Genomic DNA, 20712 nt, shown 5'->3' with positions numbered 1-20712 from the left:
ATTATAATGGCTGTAGTCTTCTACAAAAAGGATGTCTTTTTTGCTAATTATTTTTACTATTCATAAAAAAAACGATGGCTAATGAAATAACAAATATAAAATTGTCGTATATAATTTCCTAATTGTTTTTTTGATAGAAGTAGCTTGATAATTTATTTAGCAAATTTTTACTAGCCCAACCATTTTTTAAAATATCTAATAAGAATTTTTTTTTCTCAATGCAAGAACCATTGTCAGGCACCACAAAAAAATGAATTGAGAATTTGGTGAATAGAATTGAACACGTTAGTGCAGGAATTATGAATTGAACCCCAGCTAGGTATGACATGGTGATCAGTAACATGTATACTCTTCTGCGCACAAAATTTAGGTCAAGGTTGTACCCCGGCCGATGGTTCAATCAAGGGCTCTGCTTTTAAACATCAATGAATTCAAATACTCAGGATATTATTTTGAAAAAAAAAGTAATATAGGAAAAATAAATATGGAAATAACATGTCATACACTAATTCTAAAAAATATATATTTTAAGAGCATAAAAAAAATTAAATTTTAGTTTGTATGTAAACTTTTTTGTTGTTGTTAATTGTATGGCAAAAATTGGCTTGTGAATTTATTATAAAAATGATAAATTGATTCTTATAAAATGAATCATTTTTTTGTTAAATCATGGTTGTAGATTGAAAGATATATTTCTAATGGTACAAAAATCGATTTGAGGTTAAAAACAAACTCAATGCCAGCAATAAAATGGAAAACCATGCATGTACGATGTGTTGAATGGATCACGGTGGGTGATGTCAAATTGGTTACCTGTTGCTGCTCCAGGTATGATGCCCGACCGAAGCCGGTGATTCAGTTCACGCTGAAGGGTCTTCAGCTTTGTAACTCCTCACTCCTCTTCCGCTGTCAGCTGCGACTCCTGGCAGCCTGTGCGCGTCCCGAAACCGACCCGAGTCCGGAATCAAAACAACCCGCCCACCAGGTAACACAACAGACAAAACAATCAACAATTGCTTCAAACTACCAGAAACGAAATCACTTAAACCTCGGACATTTTTACCTCCACAGATTTTTGAGCATCTTTTACATATCTTTTGATTTTTCGAGATGGTTTAATCCGTATTTAGGTTAGATTTAATACTATTTTGATAACCGTACGATCTCTCTAAACTTCGTCTGGTTCAGATGGAAAATTACAAATGGCCGGAGACGCCTGCGCGCTGGGGTCTGAAAAGCGCGCGTCAATAAGTATGTACTCCAAAGGCTGTTGGACTTATGACAGTGTGCTATGGATGTGAGTGATTTTCCTGTCAGTATTATGAAGCTATCTACGCATGCGCATTCGCGGTCAACTTAAAGGATGTGGTCGCGAGTTTGTGCCGTGGGTCATGATTTGTTCCCGTTCGCTGAATTTTACACATATTAAAACGCTAAATAAGTTGACTACTGCGTGACATGACTTCAATACTAAAGCAATATCACAATTTCGCAATAATTTAAGGAAAAAAATATGGACCCTGTTTATTGTTAAACATTAAATTGAAAAACTGAGCCACATCTTAAAAGACGGGTCCGATTCCTGTTCGGTATAATTATAATTTCAATATCTCTGACGGTTTCAATCATCGTATTCTCATCATACTTTTCATTGCTACATCCGATGATTTTAACAAAAAATCATTATATTTTATATTAAAATAAACATATAATATAAACTAATAATAATTCAAAAGATTTCCTGAAATGAGTAATTACGAATAAAATATAAATGTACGAATAGTTGCTGTAATACATAAATACTTTTTATAAATTTCATTAATCGATTCGGCAGTCACATCACTGCATTTTTAATTTGAATTTCACTTGGTAAAGACCACTATTCCTTAAAATCTCATTGTGACACGTGTTTTGGTGCATTTTGCATCATACGGTGCTTGAAAATGATACGAAATGCATTGAAACATGTGCTACAATAGATTCTAAGAAATAGTGGTATTTATCAAATAAGACTTTTTTTAATATTTCGTAAAAGTAATGGCCAGGTTTTTTCTTCCGATATTCAATATTACGTTTAAAACAATTTTTGTTTTGTTAAACGTGTTTTTATTACAGGTACATAGTAAAAAGCTTACTAACCAACTTAAAAAAATCGTAAAAAAATTATGGAAAATTGCCGAAAATGCTCCGTTATGGGTTAAATTAATAATAAAATAAATGACAAAGTACACAAAGAATCAATGATGATTTATTTTTGCCATATTTTTTCCTAACAAAATCCTTGAAGGATTGAAACTAAGTATATTTGGGCGATCTTAATACTGGTAACCAAAAAGTAAAGTATGAAGGTTTTTTTTAAATTATTAAAATTCGTATATCAATAAAAAAAAAAGAATATGGACGTCTGGGGATTTACGGGGCTCATGGCAGGTCACAGGCTGGTCTAAGTGATCACATTAAACATGTGCCACATTCACTTTTCTACTATTGAATAGCATACTACTCAAATTTTGGAAATTAAATATTCATTCGTACGAAATGTCCAGTATTCCTTTGAAACTTTAATTTAAGAAACTTTTTCGTGCATGTCTTATATACTGGAGGACATTTAAATTTTAAGAATTGGATATAAACGTAAAATATAGAGCTTTTACCCCTGTTAATGCTGATCTACCCTAGCCACAATTTTTTTAGGTAGTATGAAATGTAAAATAAATTAAAAAAAATGTTTAGAGACATCTCTGTACGTAACACATGAAACTAAATAATTCATACAATTGCTAATAACATATTAAAAACGTGCTTTCATTTATTTGCGATAGATGGCAATAGTTATACGAACCTGAACAAATTGATGTGTTATGGATTACAACTATCATTAATGCATTTGTTGCAAATAATAGCAAACTGATTTAAAATCATTTTTGATTTTAAAAACAGGTTAAGTGCAAATCATCACATTAAGTGCAAATATATTCGACAATAATTAATGCACACTTGGTTTGTTAAAGTTTCATGTTATGAGTTCAACTACTTTTAATGTAATTTTTAAATGTTTTAGTTCATGATCTCTTGTCCATGCACAATTTATATGAAGGAGGGTGAAAAAGAGTAAAACAATAAAAAGGCACTTTATCAAGATGTCAACATAATAATTTTATTTCCATAATACATCGGATTAATCTTTAGGACACTGTTATAATACACCTTACTAATATTTACACATTTAAAATCGAAACTATATTTTGTAATAAGGCACGTGTTCTTCTTATATTACAGAAATAGTTTTACCTGAATTTTCAATTGATTACAACGTTTTAAAATTACGATTTTTATTTGATACAGATAAAAATAAAAATATTTCTTCAAATAGTATGAAAATGGAAACATATAACAGTGAATATTTTTGATAACATGTGCTTTTTGGGATAGTATAATATTATTTAAGTCAGAATCTTATTTAATGCCAGTAAGTTCAACATTTCTTGTTTTAGCTATAATATATAAAATAAATAATATAAACATTCAATAAAATCAATTATTTATTTATTTTTTAGTTACTTGAACTTCCAGTCAAAAATTGACAATCAAAAGTCCAGATATAAAGTTGAAATTATCTACAATATGCTGTTAAAATATAAACTTCCGTATGGAATTATTTCTCTGGGACATATTGCATACTTTGTAACGATGTAAGGACACTCCAAGGATCAGCATTTTTAGGATTGAGCGCATGTCACTAAACCAAAATTATTTTTAATTCAACGACGTTTACTATGTTTTGCTGATAAAAGGGTTTATATATAGCACGAATTGAGGCCTTAATATGGAATTCAAAAAATTATAACGGATGGAAGAAAAAAACATGAAATATAAAAAAAAACATTTAAATGCATAATAATACAAACATATTAAAAAAGTTTTTTTTTTAAATTAATCTATATTTAGGGTATTGTGACAAGTATAATATTTTTGTAGTAATTTTTTTTGTAACAAAAATATGCTTTTCGAATTAAAGTACATATTAATAAATGTTTACACCAGGGGTGTGAAACCTGCGGCCTTGAGACCACATGTGGCCTTTTTGCTACTCTGATATGGCCTTTCGACATGTGAAATAAAAAAAACCACTCTCTTGTATGCATAAAAATTCAGTAAATTTGAAAAGAAGTCGATCGATTGTATTAAATACGTATACATTCATTTTTGAACGATAAAAAAAATACATATGTTTATTTTTTCTTATAGGATTGCGTTTTGACTAAATCACACTGTGAATTAAACTTTTTTTCTGTATTTTGTTTTTAGTAACACAATTATTAAAAAAAACTATATGTCAATGTTTTTATATAAACTTTTATATGAAAATAAGAAAACAGTGAATAAGACATTATATTTCGATAAATTAATCGATCAAATAACTGGTTTTTTTCATAATTTTAAATGAATTACTGTAAAAATTTACATGAAATAAATATTTTTCATGGTTAATACCAATTTTTAATAAAGTTATTCGATAAGTATTCTTTTAATTTCATTCCTAATGATTGCAACACAAGAAATATTTTAAATTTATTATTCTAAAATACCGAGAACATATCGTTAAATGACAAACACGAATAACAATAGGTTTTAATAAAAAGTGGTATTAACCAAGTTTTTACTTTGTGTAAAGTGGTACTAACCAAGTCCTAGCTTTTGCTTATTTAAAAATGGATAGATACCATAAAAGACTGACGATTTTTTTTTTTAAATTTAAAAGTATGTTTTGAAAATCTTATTTTCCACGAATAACAAATAAAATATATCAACATGAAAATGGGTAAGAGAAAAAAATCGTACATAAAAATATTAGAAAAACGATAATTAAAGACAAAAAGGATCAAATTCATAATAATAATAATTTGAATTCAAAAAGTTCACGTACATTTTGCTAGCTCTTGAACATTTTACAAAAGGAAAATTATAATTACATATTTGTTTTTCACCTACATCTTATTAAGTAACTGGCCAGTAAATTAAAATCATATACGATACTAATAAATAAAAATTAAATATAAAATTAATTCTATGAAAATGCTGACTTATAATTCAGGCAAATTTAAAAAGCGTTGCCTATGTATTGATTTAATAAAAATAACGATAGATCTATTAAATCAATGATTAAAATTTATTCACAAATAAAAAACGTCTTATTTTTCTTATTTAGGAATGTATTCATTGAGCGTTTGTCTTTAGACAAAAAACAAAATTAAATAGAATAACAATATTTTCATTATTTACACAATCATTAAAAAAAGAGAAATAAAGATTTTCGTCTACAGAGACTAGATACAGAAATAAAAGAAAATTAATTAAACTATTAATTATTTTAAAATGGGCATTACTGATGGAATGATTAAAAGTTTTATTTATTTATATATGTACACTAAATATTAAAATTACCTCTTAATAATTACGCTGATTTTTAAAATTCAGATACTTTTATTAATTTGGCAACATTTTTTAATAAAAAAAAGTTTCGGAACATTTAATTAATTTAATTTATACACAAATACTGGCAGGTATTAGACTATTTAATACAATTTCTATATATTTTTTAAAGTTTCGATTTAAATTAAGAAAATAAAATCCATAAACGTAAGTAAGTATAGAAAATGAATTATTGTCGATATTTCGTAGAGCTACACATTTATTAACCAGAAAACGTCTGAACGCTGAAATATGTTATCATATTTTTTGAAATTATAAACATACATCACAAAAATGTTTATTTACAGATATTTAAAAGTACCTACATGAAAAGAAGAGGGTATTATCATTTTTGAACTTTGTAAATATTCATGATTTTTTTAATTCTCAAAATCACGAGTCAAAGCTTGGATTTCAAGTACTTTATGCATAGCGCGGAGGCCGCTATCCCTGTTCTAAGTATGCATTTTTGGGAGCGGGAACGATATGGAATTTGTTCTAGCTTTAACCGCACTGGTCCTAACTTTCCAAAAACATGCATACTCTTAATGATGCAATGCAGTAAATTCTTTATTCTCGATAGAATAATTAGGCAAATGAAAATTATGAATGAAATTAATGTTTTTTTTCAGATACTTATAAATACTAATAAGAGAATAATTGTAAAAAGGTATTTCACACACACACACATGGATATTTATATTATATATATTCACCAGGTATTTATATTTGAATATCCAACTTTACTTGTGACTGATAATACCCCTTTCTTTGACTTATAAATCTGATAAAAAAAATATCTAATTTAATGGAAAATGACTATAACAATCACTGTACGATTATCTATGGTATATATTAACTTTTTCATACCTGTCTGACCCTAACAGCACCCAAATGGTGTGTAGGGCATCTCACCGATATCGATACAGTGTTTCTTATTAGTCGATTATATGAAAGTAGAGTGATCAGCTCTGCGTTCCAAATTCTTGGAAAAATCTAATGGAATATATAGTGATTGGATATAGTCGATAAAGTAAAGGAGTTCAATTTGGAAGAAATTCTGTTACATGGGATAGAAAATGAAAGATATATATATATATATATATATATATATATATATATATATATATATATATATATATATATATATATATATATATATATATATATATATATATATATATATATATATATATATATATATATATATATATATATATATATATATATATATATATATATATATATATATATATATATATATATATATATATATATATATATATATATATATATATATATATATATATATATATATATATATATATATATATATATATATATATATATATATATATATATATACATATATATATATATATATATATATATATATATATATATATATATATATATAGTAGGTTCTATAGGAATTGGAAAAAGGAGAATGGCTAAGACACTTGGGGCTGCAAAGCAGTACTCGTACCTTGAAGGTAGTTAAAGTTTAAGGTTTAAAAACATAATAATTTATTATTAGATTAAAACCAATATTTTTAGATTTTCCACTTTTTTTATTTGACCAGCGACCGGGTTTCGTCGTTACCGACATCATCAGACTGGTGAGAGGCTATACAAATTGTTATGTTATATATAAAAGAAGGCAGGTTTATATGTAACATAACAATTTGTATAGCCTCTCACCAGTCTGATGATGTCGGTAACGACGAAACCCGGTCGCTGGTCAAATAAAAAAAGTGGAAAAGCTAAAAATATTGGTTTTAATCTAATAATAAATTAAAAATGCAATTCCATCACGAAGTGTCAGTGGATAATATAAATCTATTAAACATAATAATTTACATTTTGATATGACTTTTTACATTTTTGACGATATTTGAGAACATGAATTATTTTTTTTCATATAATAATAATAATTATCCCTCTTTTTCCAAACTTATAATTCATAAAATATATTAAATGTCGCATTCAAAATATGAAAGTTATTCAATACTTTTGATAATTTGAAACAGATGCTAATTTAAATTCTTTTAAATAATATGTTTATTTTCAAATATTGGTTTTAATCTAATAATAAATTAAAAATGCAATTCCATCACGAAGTGTCAGTGGATAATATAAATCTATTTATTTTCATTGATATGCTTAATTACATATTTTATACGATTGAAAATCGATATGGATAGAATTCAGATTTTGATAAAGGTAGACATTGAAAGGTACAAATTTTGATATTTAGTAGTCCAGTACAGGAAATACATATTCTTATATGTGTAGAAATATTATAAGTACGAGAAAAAAATATGTATGGAAGAATATAGTCTATAACTCAGTCAATAAAAAAATGCAAACATTTCAAGAAATGATTGCATTGGCAAGATCCAGGATAATCAAAATTTAATAACATTATTTTAACAACTGCATAAATTTCATAAAAAATCTTAAGATTTAAAATCAAAATCATTATTTTAAGAAAATTCTTGATTGGTTTTGTATATATAGAAATATTTTCTAGGAAAAATATCCTGTCAAAGTGGATAGAACAATATTTTCATTGCGGATATGATCTGATATGATATTCGAATTTTTATTCCATTGGATATGATAATATAATAAACATATGATATTTCACATGGGGCTGAGAAGAGGTAGAGTTTAAAATGACTGAAAAAAGCAAGTATCGAAAATTTATTGTCATCACATTTTATTACAAATTTAAGAAAAGAAAGATTCTTTAATTTTAATTTATAAAATTAAATCTGAAGGATGAACATAAATTTGAAAGCGAAAATGATTTTTTCCGGGTCTTGAAATTCATCAGTTACGTAACATTTCCGGTCGCATTAATTTAAGAGTAGAGTTTACGAGGATAAACCATCGAACAATGAAGCTTTCAAACAAAGGATTCAAGAGGAAGTGGCTGAAATCCGACTGTTAAAGTAACATAAGGTAACAGTGAACTTCATCATTTTCAATTTCATCGCAACAATTCTTGAGTTTAAATGATAAACTTAACTTCCAAGAAGAAAAAAAATCCACTTCTCATATATTCTCTTTATAAATATTGATGTATCGGAAATATATTTGTTGATGTGAGACATAAGATAATTTTTTCAGTCATTTAAAAATCACTACGTACCTACGTAGTTTTTAAACTACTTTGGGATTTTAGTTAACATGAAATATTCAAGGAATGATATGAAAACAGATAAACTTTCACTCTTTTGTGTGCACATGTACTATATCAAAAATTGATTTAATAATAAATAAACATATTAAAACAATTGATGTGTTTGGTTTATCACAATTAATTTATGGAATTAAAATTATGCATCCATGTTTGAAGCAAAATATCTGATGGATTATGATGTTCATATCCTTTTTCATTAAAAATAGCTACAGATTTCTTTGTGTCAATTTTATAAAATGGATAGTTAAAATTGATTGAGTACTTAAATAACAATAAAAACAGTGGAAGTTAGTTTTTAAGAGAAAACCATTAAAAATTAACTTCTTATAAGTATAATCGACAGTAATTTATGTAAAATCATGAATATATCTCGATATAAAGATAAATTTGAATTTCACCTTATCTATCCAATCACAATTTGTATTATTTATTAGCTATAATTTAACACACCCATAAATGGTACTTTACAGTTTAAAATCATTGATTTATGAAAGAACACAAGTTGCATCTTCATATACAAGCCATTTAACAGTCATAATGATTTAACGTTAGAGTAAAAATCACTTTTTTTTCGAATATACCTATAAATCATTCAACAAAGTCGATGACAACAATTCACTAATGTTTTCCTTTTACGACATCGCGCATCGATTTAATGTCACTGTGCCAAATCAAAACACTCAATATCATATTCCATTTTTAAAATGTTTGAGTATCATCATGAAGTATTCGAACAACATTCTGAAGCCTTTGAACACGGTTGTGAAGTTTAAACATGGTTATGGAGTGGTTATGAACTATGTATTAAACATCGTTATTAAAGGGTTTAAACGGAATTACCCAAAAATATTACATATATCTCTGTAAAGTAGGAACCGTGATAATATAATCTACATAAAGTGGTTAAACATGTTATCGAGTATTTTAACACACCGTATTGAAAAAAAATCACTTTCACTATTTTGACGTGTTTTAACACAATAATGAAGCATGTGAACACCAAGTTGAAGTGTTTTTGAAACACAATTTTGAAGTATTTGAATACCATTTTGATGTGCTTGGACACCATTTTGAAATGTTTAAACACCATTTTGAAGTATTTGAACACTATTTTGAAGTGTTTAAACACCATTTTGAAGTATTTGAACACCATTTTGAAGTGCCTAGACACCATTTTGAAGTGTTTGAACACCATTTTGAAGTGTTTGAGCATCGTCTTGAATCGTGACAGGGCGGCACGTTCACCACACGAAGTACTCGAGGTTCTCGCGGGCGGACGTGTCCTGCCTGTCGAGTGACCACTACATCTTGGACGCGTCGAAGTTCTCCAGCTGCCACTGCTGGCGCTTCTCCTCGGGGTTGCAGTCCTCCATCACCAGCTTGTCCTTGAAGCTGTTGATTGCCATGCACTTCTCGCTGCTGCCGTGCTTCAAAAGCCGGGTCTGGAAAGGAAAGATGAAATTTAAAATAAAAGCATTACAAATGTTCAAGACAGTTTTTAGCTAGTTGAAAATTAAACGCATTTAAAATGTTCTTGACAGTTTTTAGCAAGTTGAAAATCACATCAAAAGATCTTTATACCATGAAATACAAGAAAATTATGATTTATATATTTTGTTTTCAAAAACGTTATTCTACTTTCTCTTCTTATTTGATTCCTCTTTTTTCTGATTATCCGTTTAATTGATAACAATATTTTAAAACATTTAAAGATTTGAAATAATAAAAATAAAAAAGGGAGAATTTTCCATTATACTTTTTTTTTAAGATTATAAAAAAATTATATCGAATTAAAGTTCACATATGGGGGATTTCAATTTCCTTCTTAGATCCGGTTAGGTCAGTAGGTCAGGGGTCGGGAACCTCTTGGACCAAAAGAGCCAAACGAGAGTAGCAAAACGGTTTGGAAATTTTTGGGGAGCCAATTTTTAATTTGTAATAATTTAATTGATCGAAAATCTAAAAATAATGTCACAAAGGTTTGAAAAAAATATTATAACACCCCTTGAGACCAATTGCACGGGAATCTGGCATCACTGACCCCATAATTAACACTGTGAAACGAGAATAGTCATGGTTCGCTATGAATAAGCATAGCAGTATATACATTTTTTATGAGATTTTTGTAATCGTGTATGTATATAAACTTTCCGAGTACGAGCATGGTTGTCTATAGTATAAATAGTTAGATTGCTATCAAACGAGCCTTTTATTGGCATATTGAACATGAAAGTGGTTTGAAACTAATGTGGTTTTTCAAAGGTTGTTTTCTTTTCAATGTTTACATTTTTAACAAGAGAAAGGTTTATGACGGGACATATGTGCTTGAACGGCACCATCTCTCCCTACCCAGCTGGACTAAAAATGCATATCAACAGAATATTGAAAATAATAATAATAATAAATGTTAAAAGTAATTGAATAAAAATAAAAAAGAGCCAAAAAAATTGCTTGAAAAACCGCATGCGGTTCGCGAGCCACACGTTACCGACCCCTGGGTTAGATTAAAAATACTTGATACACTTTAAAATATCTTATAGTTATCGCGAATCATTATAACGTAACATCGGTAAGATAAACGAAAATAAAATATTGAAAAGTCGTATTTATTGAAGTAACTAATTTCTACAGCAAATCGGGTCCAGGTAAATGTTATGTTAATGAACGATTGAGTAAACTTACGTCGGGGTCATATTCCCAGTATTGATTTCCTTTGGATCCGTGACATGGGTACAGGATCACGTCCTGCCCGGAGTAATCCAAGCAAGTTTCATCCCTTCTGATTTCACCCACTTTGGAGTACATCCAATACTGAAATTTCACAAGAAACGCTTTAGCAAGGTTGATGTATCGCCAAAGCACGGCATATTCTTCCAACTACTGTCATAAGCTCAGTCGAAATCCTCGATTCGAGTAAATGATTTTTTAAAAATTTAAAACGTTAATTATATTCAACTTACTAATTATTTCATTAATTAATTTCGAAAGTCACTTTGTGGTAAAATTAATCCATTTTTAATTTTAGTTTTACTTATTAAATACCACTTCACTACCACTTAAAAATCCATTGTGCGGTGTTTAAAAATGATGCGGAATGCATCTAAACACATATCACAATACATTTTAATGAATAGTTGTATTTACTAAGTAAAACTTAAAATAAAAATAACTAATTAGTCTTTCCTTTCCCGTAACGGTAGGCAGAAAGGATAGAAAGCCACACAAATCCATCTCCATTCATCTATCTCCATACACAAACTCACATTATTCTCTCCTCTCTATTAGCGCCCAAGTATTTGAAGTACTTGATTGTGACAAGTTTGCTCAGTCTTCCTCTGCTTCTATATCCAACTACATCCCCCTTATATTGTCTCACTGTTCTTCTCTCACTCATTCGTTACACATGTCCAAACCATCTCAATATACATTTTCTTAGTTTTATTGATAATGCTTATCTCAGTCTTATACGCTTTCCTTATTAATAAGGCTTTTATGGATTTTAAAGTGTTTGCAAAATACTAAAATATTTAGTATCTAATAAACTTGAATGTCAAAAAGCACAAAAGTTTGTAATGTTTAAATTATTTAAAAATACCAATTTGTTGATATTAAATATTGAAAACAAGCTTACCTGTGGATGTGGCAATACATACAGTTTGTAATTCGTTAGTAACTATTTAGGTTAAACCTAAACCATGTGAAAATAATATGTGTGTTATTAAAAATTATTATTTAAAAAAAGAAAGAGATATGCAGGAAGAAAAGGTACAAAGCACAAAAGCAGTTAAAAAGCATTGATTATAAAAAAAATGTTTTTACTTACCTCTTTGCTCGATTGCTTACGAGTAATGAAAAATATTTTATTCACATATCATGAAAATTTAATATGCAAAATATTAAATATAATTCATAAGGGTGTCTGCCGAATAAATAAATAATAAAAAAACTAGGTTATCATAATTATCGTGTCAAGTTTAGTTTTCGGTCTTCCTCCACTCCTATTTCTAACTGTTTGTTTCCTTGTAAAATTGTTTGACCTTTCTTTCCTCACTCATTTGTTCTACTTGTCTAAACCACAGATTAAAATGAAACATGTTTTAGCTAGAAGAAAGGTAAATCCACTAAGTGATCTATAAACATTGTACATAAAAAGCTAGGTTAATAGTAAATTCAATATCTATGCAAAAAAAAAATATAAACCATCTTAACACAACTTTCTAATTTATTAATTTATTTATTTAAACTTCATGTACAGAAAAGAAATAAGTACATTGACAGGCTTGTTGCTAAGAAGAAATATCTTCTAACCAACCGAAAACCGACTAGTGATTTTGGCCAAAACATTTGAAACCGTATACAGCTGTTTGCAATTACACAGTAGATAGTACATGAAAATTAAAAAAAAAACATACATTATAAATTGATGATAATAAGAAAAGCAATTTTATCGATAATGCTCATCCCAGCCTTGAATTCTTGCATTATTTCACCATTAGAACATCTATCAAAGAGATTTCGATTGCGATCAGTTTACTTACATCCTTTTTTGACAAAAATTAAAAATTGCCTCAAAATTCTCCTCAAATTCTCAAATGTATCATATCACACTTGAGAATTTGAGTTTGCGTCTTGTTATTTCTAGGCTGTGAAGACAAATAATGGTTAGCTACTGTTGAGGGTTGTATAAATGAAATTACCATTCACCTTTGGGTTTATATATACCTTTGGGTACCTTTATCGAGCAAAATAGTTCGGAGAAGTTCGCTATTGAAATTGCTTTTAAGATCAGGCGAACATATATAAGTAGGAGTAAACCACCCACGTACTCCGGGGATCAAATTGATCTGCCGGGTATCAAAGCCACCCCCTATCGTCTATAATATGAACATATGTACATGTAAATATATTGTGTAAATACATGCATATAGAGCTTTTACTTTGCTTTTAAACTTGACGAGCTGCAATCGAATCTACGGCGGAATCAATAAGGAGAAATCTAATTTATTTTTTTTATTCTGCTCATATTTATAAAAATGTAGATGTTACTTTGTTAAAAATCTCAAAACTCCTTGACTTATTCGCTGATATCTTTGAAAATTTGACAGAACGTTGCATTAAAAAAACCGCTACAGATTTTTCATTAAAACTATTTTCCTTGACAGCAATGGCAGCGCCATCTGTTGAACGTTATAGCAACATACGCTTTATACTAAATATTGCTCATAGCGGATAGCGCGCTTGACAATGTTGTTACTTTCAATATTTTGTATTGCATTTCGTTCATTCATTATTTATATTGTAATATTTATAGATTTTACTTCATTTGGGAGTTGCCGTTGATATCTAGATTTAATTAATAATACCTTAACATAGATGAAGAAGTCTATTGAAATATGAAAATCGGAATATTTATAGGAATGGATACACCAATGAGTGGATAAACTAAAGGCGGTAGGCTTAATTTTGCCTTTAATTTTATTTCATTTTATTAGAAATCATAGATCAACCAGTGGTTTTTAACTAGAGATGAACGGCATATTATTTTTTTGATGATATAATACGAAATTACAGAATTCCATTAATTATAATAAATCAAAAATATTTCGTGAAACAAACTACATTTCTTGCCAGTCTCACTCTTGATAATTTTGTAAATACAAACATCTTTTTAGATTACTGTTTAAATCAAATACAATCTAGGTTAGACTCTAGTTTCATTTAACTCAAAATTATCAAATAACATTAAATTTGCTTTGTACACAAGCAATTTTTTTTTTTAAGGAAGTAACTATTTGAAGTATGCAAAAAGTCTGGGGATAAAACTACTGCAGCATGCAGGATTGTTACTTAGAGCGTGAAAAATTATTCAAAGATCATAAGAGGAGTATGTATCACCATGATACCTTCTAAATGTAAGAAATTTATAATTTATTATTAGATTAAAACCAATATTTTTAGCTTTTCCACTTTTTTATTTGACCAGCGACCGGGTTTCGTCGTTACCGACATCATCAGACCAGTCTGGTGATGTCGGTAACGACGAAACCCGGTCGCTGGTCAAATAAAAAAGTGGAAAAGCTAAAAATATTGGTTTTAATCTAATAATAAATTAAAAATGCAATTCCATCACGAAGTGTCAGTGGATAATATAAATCTATTAAGAAATTTATGATTATCAGCTCTTCTAAATGAATTTATCGAAATATGAGAAGTTATTTAGCATTTGTTTCGATTTATTAACTATGTGAAATGATTAAAATATAAAAATAAAGCACTTGTAAAATATCACATTTTTTAGTATAATAATACAAACACGACTAGTTTTGAGAAACTTAGTTTTGAGAAGAAAAAGAGAATTCATTTTGCAATTGCCAGGAATCAAACCCGCAGTTTTTGTCAAATCAGCCAAAATTGAGTAATACATATCGTACAAGTGTAACATTTAAATATTTAAATCATGATATTTAGTAATGAGTTTAATTTGATTTAGATACTGTTTTGTTAAAAAAATATTAATGATGAATATTGACACCTAGTGATTGAAAATGCAATATTATTTATTTTTGGATAGTATTATTTAATCCAATGTCGATACGATGAAGACGCCTCTAAAAAGGGAAATATTATCATATCTTTAAGTCTATGAAGCATCGAATGAGTTATTGTTAGAAATTGATTCATTATCGTTTTATGTCATCGAGGGACGATACATCAAAATATAGGGTCCTTAATCATGCTTCCTGCCTTCCAAATGTTTAGTTTTCCATCTACCCAGAGTGTTAGGTCATTTAATCGGAAGATCTGCCAGCCGTCTAGACATGGAGTTCCGCAGCAGCCTTCTTACCTGATTGCCCCCTTGCTGGTGGCAACGCCACAGACCGGCCGGCTGGTGCATGTCCTCGGGCTTGCATGCCGAGTCCAGGCAGTGGTCGGACCACTCGTTCGCGATCTGCCGCCCGATGGGAGGAGGGACATGGAAAATTGTGAGGATCAAACTGGTGCTGCGATGCATGCATTGCGAGCGAGGTTAGCCAGAGGGAACATATCGAGACATTCAGCATCAAATGTCGCGTGTGTTTAGTTACCAAAAAAAAGCACAATGCTTCGAATAAGTAATGAAACCAAAATGCTTGTTAGTCACATCTTAAGAAAAATATATACTTTAACATTATTTACTTTGTGGAGTAACAAAATGATTTTAATATGAATATAAAACACTTATAGACCACTTATTTCAATCTTAGTTCATAAGTGTAAACTCGACTAGTTACGAAAACAATAAATGTTCTCTCAACAGGTGAAAATATTATACAAACGTTTTATATTTTCACCCGTAGTTCTTGAAACTAATAGTGTTTATATTAATAAACTTAAAAAATGGTCTTGTGGAAGTATATTTTTTTTATATATCAAATTAAGCAGCAACACTAAAATCCAAAAAAAAAACATTTATAATTCAAACAAGACGAGGAGAGCTGTGACTCATCGTTTGGAGTAAAATTTTACCCTTTACATCATCAAAACGAATGAAAAATGAGCAAAATCTTTGACAAAAAATTACATTCAAAGCAGACACTTATTCTCTCGATGAAAATATAAAAAAAAAACATTTAAAAAATTAACGCTGGACACAGAATGAAGTGGACCCTTCGTTCTCAAACCTGATTTTCTCCCTGATGATGACATCTATAGAGTCCAACAGGCTTGTTTTTAGTCTTTCTCTCCAATGAGTCCAGACACATTTCGTCACCAGAAAGACTTTTGATCTAAATTAAATTTATATATGTAAACGTTTACCAAACTTTTGAATGACTACTGGAACAATCCATTTGTAGCCATTAAAATGGATTTTATAAAAAAAAATCAGGAGCATACAAATTGAGTAAATAATATGTATGGTAATTATAGGAATAATAAATAAAGGCAAGCACATGCAGGGAAAACAGCGTGCTATGGACATAACACATAAAACAAAACGTTTAAGCGGGAACAGCAGTCAGCTAATTGTCAACTCGGCTGTGGAGGGTGTCAAAAATATGGATCGTTCACGAAATCATACAAAACCGTCAAAAAGTAAAAACGATAAAAAATACTTTTCTCATAACGACAATTTAAACGCATTGAAGTAAAAGCGAATAAAAAATGATGTAGTAAAGAAAGTGGATAAATCTGATTTAGAGCTTTTCTATGATCTCGTGAATGAGTCGTTTTGGTGTGTAGTAAAGTGTTTCTACAGCATGCTTGTCGTAATAAGTAGGATTGAATTCCACTGATGGTTTGCTTCATCCACAGGCGTTGTTCAGCTCCCAATGGTACCTGATTTCCTCCCTGACGATGACAAGGATAAAGTCCCGCAGGTTTGTGTAGATCTGTCTTCCGCAATGGGGAATCGAGGCAAGTTTTGCCTCCCGCACCTAAGTTTCGGAACTAAATATCGAAAGACATTGGTTAGATAATATAATAAAAGAGATGTAGAAAAAGGTACCTGAAAATCTAAACAAAAATTAAAATACAACAGCATTAATATGAATTATCTCCGATCAATAAAAATCAAATATAGGAAGAACTCATTGGAAAATGTAAATATTTGAAACTAGGCCTCAATGAATTTTTCTTCACAATTTTCATTTCTTCGGGACTTCATTTAGGAAAGATAATGAATTGAATGATGTATGAGACAAAAAATAATTCAGAACGCACCTCGCCGTTAGCTACCGCATCCCCAGGAATGAACAGTTCGGGGTAGATGTTCTTCAAGTACCAGTCGAAGGACTTGCAGTTAAGGTTCTTCCTCAGCTTTCTCCTATCCGAGACATCTCCAAAGTCACCCTTGTCATTGCCAATCCTCTGGTAGTAATATTTGGCGTACTCATCCAACCAAACCTATCAAGAAAAAAGCATATTTCGTTTACAAATTGGACATAAAAATACTTTGAAAACGATTCACAATATACAACAACAATTGTAAGAACTTTAAAAGTAAATAAGTCATGCAAAAAAGGTGTGATTTAAAGATTTAAAGACATTTAAAGCACGAAGACGTGTTAAACACTGGAAAATCTTTGGTCACATTATACGACACACTGTCTTGAGAAATAAACCAAGAATCTCAAACTGTTGATCATCACGACTCTTCGTTTCCAAACTAGGTTTTAACATTATATATTAAAAATAGGCGGGGAATGTAAAATGTACAAAATACAAATGTATGTCACATATAACACATATGGAATCATTAAACTAGGTATACATTTACCACACAAATAATAAAAGAAAAATAAAATGTGGCGGAGACTGCACAAGGTAAGGTGATGACTTTGAGGAAGTCGCAGCGCATTGGGAAGGTGATTCCCCTCCCTTGCACTGTTATGGCTCCCTTCAGTTGTACGACGTTACAGCTTCTTAAAAAAAACGTAATTGGCTACAACGATACTTTTTTGATAATTTTTCAGATTTGTTTTGTTCGATGCACTACTAAAAATAATATTTTAATGGTAGATATAACATTTGGATGATACAAATGCTAGATGGTGAGCTGAAGTGTCCATTACAGACAAAAAAGAGTTCACGCGTTCGCAAAAGTCTGGATGTAACAGACATCAATAGTAAGGTAGAGGAAAGGCAATTGAAATAGTATGGGCACATAGGACGCAGAGAACCTGATCATATTGTAAAGCAGGCAATCGCCATAGATCTTCGTCGAAAGAAATCGAGAGGTAGACCAAAGAATTCATAGATGCTGCAAAAAGAAAAGACGTTTCAAAGACGTGGCTGAGGTGACGTTGTCCATAATAGAAGGGCCAACAACTTGAAGATGAGAAAAGCTGACCATAACAGTCTACAGAGACGATAAGTTGGGATGGAGCCAGGAAGAAGAAGAGATATGATATTTGGCTAGTACCCACCATTGAAAAAAGGGTAAAAAAAATAAATAAATAATACCTCTGACAGACGGATGGAGTTCCTCTTAAGCACGTTGACACCTTTGCGCCACTGGTAGGGAGATCTCTTCCTAAAGATATGTCCCACGTGAGAACAGGGTACTATCTCCAATGTTCCACCACACATCCAAGTCTTGAAGGAGAGCTCCAAGTTCTCACCTCCCCAGATATCAAACCCGCTATCGTATGTGCCGAGCTTCTCGAAGAAGGCCTGAAAGATGACACACAAAAGAAGTATATAAATTAAACACTTGAACCAACTAATATAGCATAATATTGATAAATTCATAGCATAGTAGTTTTCGAAACAAGTCATGTGAAATGAAAATAACTCAATAAGGGGGTCTGAAAACAAGTGCTTAACCCTTATATGCATACTGTTGCAATTCTGCAACAACGATTTCACACCAGTTGAAACATCTTTAAGCGCCTAGAATTGGTATAATGCACACTGTTGCATATTCACCACACACCTAGGTGTTAGAATGAAATCAGCCATTTATAACTAGATGGCGTTGTGAGTACTTTTTTGATATTTAATTATTATTCTCAGCGTTTTTTTAAATAAAAAAAAATCATGCATATCGTAGTCGTACAGGAGAAAGTGACCAACTAACAAAACGTAAAATGTTGAGAAGGGCCATTAAAGCCACTTTTGCTTGGCAAGAAAATAAACATCAATGCAGTTAGTAATTTTTAACAAGTCAATATATTATACTTCCATGTTTAAAATCCTTTGGTATTTTTTCAAGGCAATATTAAGCTAGTAAGATATCAAATAGTCAATGATCACGTTTTTGTAAAAAATGCAGTTGGTTACTTTCTCCTGTATGACTACGATATAAGGGTATTTTTTTTGATAATCTCAGTTAGTTGGTTTGAAAAAAAATATACTCGAAATGAGATAAGTACCTTGTCGATGGAGAACAATCCCCCGGCCATCGTGGGGCTCCAGACGGGCTCGGCGCTGTGCTTGTGTCTCTTCTTCTCCCTCTCGGGCACGGGGTGCCAGTTGAACTGCAGGTTCCAGTCGAAGCCGCCCACGTTGACGGTCCCGCTGCTGCGGTAGTGGAACTGCAGCGTGGTATCGTCGATGACGTCAATCACCGGGCAGACCACGGTCGTGGGGTCGCGAGCTATGCGGTCCAACAAGGGTTCCAGCCAGCCTAAAAACAATCAACACATTTTGAGTGTATCCAATTTTTTATCCTTTGTTCACAAATATGGGTTTTATCCACCTAGAAGTAATATATATTTGTTTGAAAATTGACATGGATGATTGTCTGTCTCCGTAGTGTAATGGTCAGTGCGCTCGGCTTCCATACTCTGGAGGGGGGGTTCAAATATAAGTGAACTTAAATTTGAATTTAAATCTAATATTTGCTGAATAATACCATGGACTGGTTTCTGAAGTGGGGAGCAGATCACCTCTCTCCATGTGTTAACGATCAAGATAATACTGCGTTTATATGATGGTGGGGGCTTTGAAAAAACAATTCCATATGTTCAATAATGAGCAGAACGGTGCCATAAGTGTTTAAAGTGATTACAAAAGCCAACCAAATGGAAGGTCCAAATGATGCTCAGACTTCCATTTTCTTTCGTTTGAAAACGAAAGATGCTTCGTTTCTAATTAAAACACTAATGAAACATAGAAAATACAATATTTATCCACATGTATATATTCCACGTTGTTAATCTCAAATAAAATAAGTATTAAATCACATTTTAGCTCATAAATGGACAGTTTTAGTAATGAAGTGACCTGATTATATAAATGCATTTATTAAATTACAAAATACGACGATAAGAGGTGATAACCAGGAGGACGTTAATTACTTAATAGTCTGGCGTTGACAAATTGCTTCAGTATCAAAGGAGGGTAACAAATCCGAAGTAAGCCTTACACAACCCCTAGACTCGAGAACCAATGGGATTTGAATATTCACATTGTGACATATTAGGGGAAGTGAAATATATAAATGGAAGCAAATACTATTGAAGTAACACTAAGATTTAGGACGAAGTATATTAATTTAGTTAAAAGTAATGTAAGATGGAAAAAAATTAAAGTATGTTATTTACAAGGCT

At 30.5% G+C, this 20712-nt stretch overlaps 2 protein-coding genes across 4 annotated transcripts in view; both read right to left on the bottom strand.

Annotated features, from left to right (window-relative positions):
* The window catches only part of gprs (speckle type BTB/POZ protein), a 45670-nt gene extending 44470 nt beyond the window's left edge, over window positions 1-1200 (bottom strand). Inside the window, exon 1 of the mRNA XM_088272215.1 lies at window positions 814-1200. The gene's annotated coding sequence lies outside the window, so the exon portion shown is untranslated. The remainder of the gene's footprint in view (window positions 1-813) is intronic.
* Window positions 1201-7978: 6778 nt separating this feature from the next.
* The window catches only part of Pgant9 (polypeptide N-acetylgalactosaminyltransferase 9), a 106705-nt gene continuing 93971 nt past the window's right edge, over window positions 7979-20712 (bottom strand). Inside the window, exons 6-12 of one of the 3 annotated variants that reach the window (XM_088272211.1) lie at window positions 19534-19787; window positions 18623-18832; window positions 17381-17563; window positions 16997-17107; window positions 15525-15629; window positions 11363-11491; window positions 7979-10122 (exon numbers count right to left, since the gene is read on the bottom strand). In XM_088272211.1, coding sequence (XP_088128337.1) covers window positions 9982-10122; window positions 11363-11491; window positions 15525-15629; window positions 16997-17107; window positions 17381-17563; window positions 18623-18832; window positions 19534-19787 — 1133 coding nt within the window. In that variant the 3' untranslated portion in view covers window positions 7979-9981. The remainder of the gene's footprint in view (window positions 10123-11362; window positions 11492-15524; window positions 15630-16996; window positions 17108-17380; window positions 17564-18622; window positions 18833-19533; window positions 19788-20712) is intronic. The other 2 variants (XM_088272208.1, XM_088272210.1) reach the window with 2 other exon arrangements.

The sequence above is a fragment of the Brachycentrus maculatus genome, unplaced genomic scaffold (genome assembly GCF_059751285.1).
Source record: "Brachycentrus maculatus isolate JH-2025_06_01 unplaced genomic scaffold, ASM5975128v1 h1tg000483l, whole genome shotgun sequence".
Lineage (NCBI taxonomy): Eukaryota > Metazoa > Arthropoda > Insecta > Trichoptera > Brachycentridae > Brachycentrus > Brachycentrus maculatus.
The sequence above is the reverse complement of the archived record's forward strand: the minus strand, read 5'-3'. Positions and strand labels throughout refer to the sequence as shown.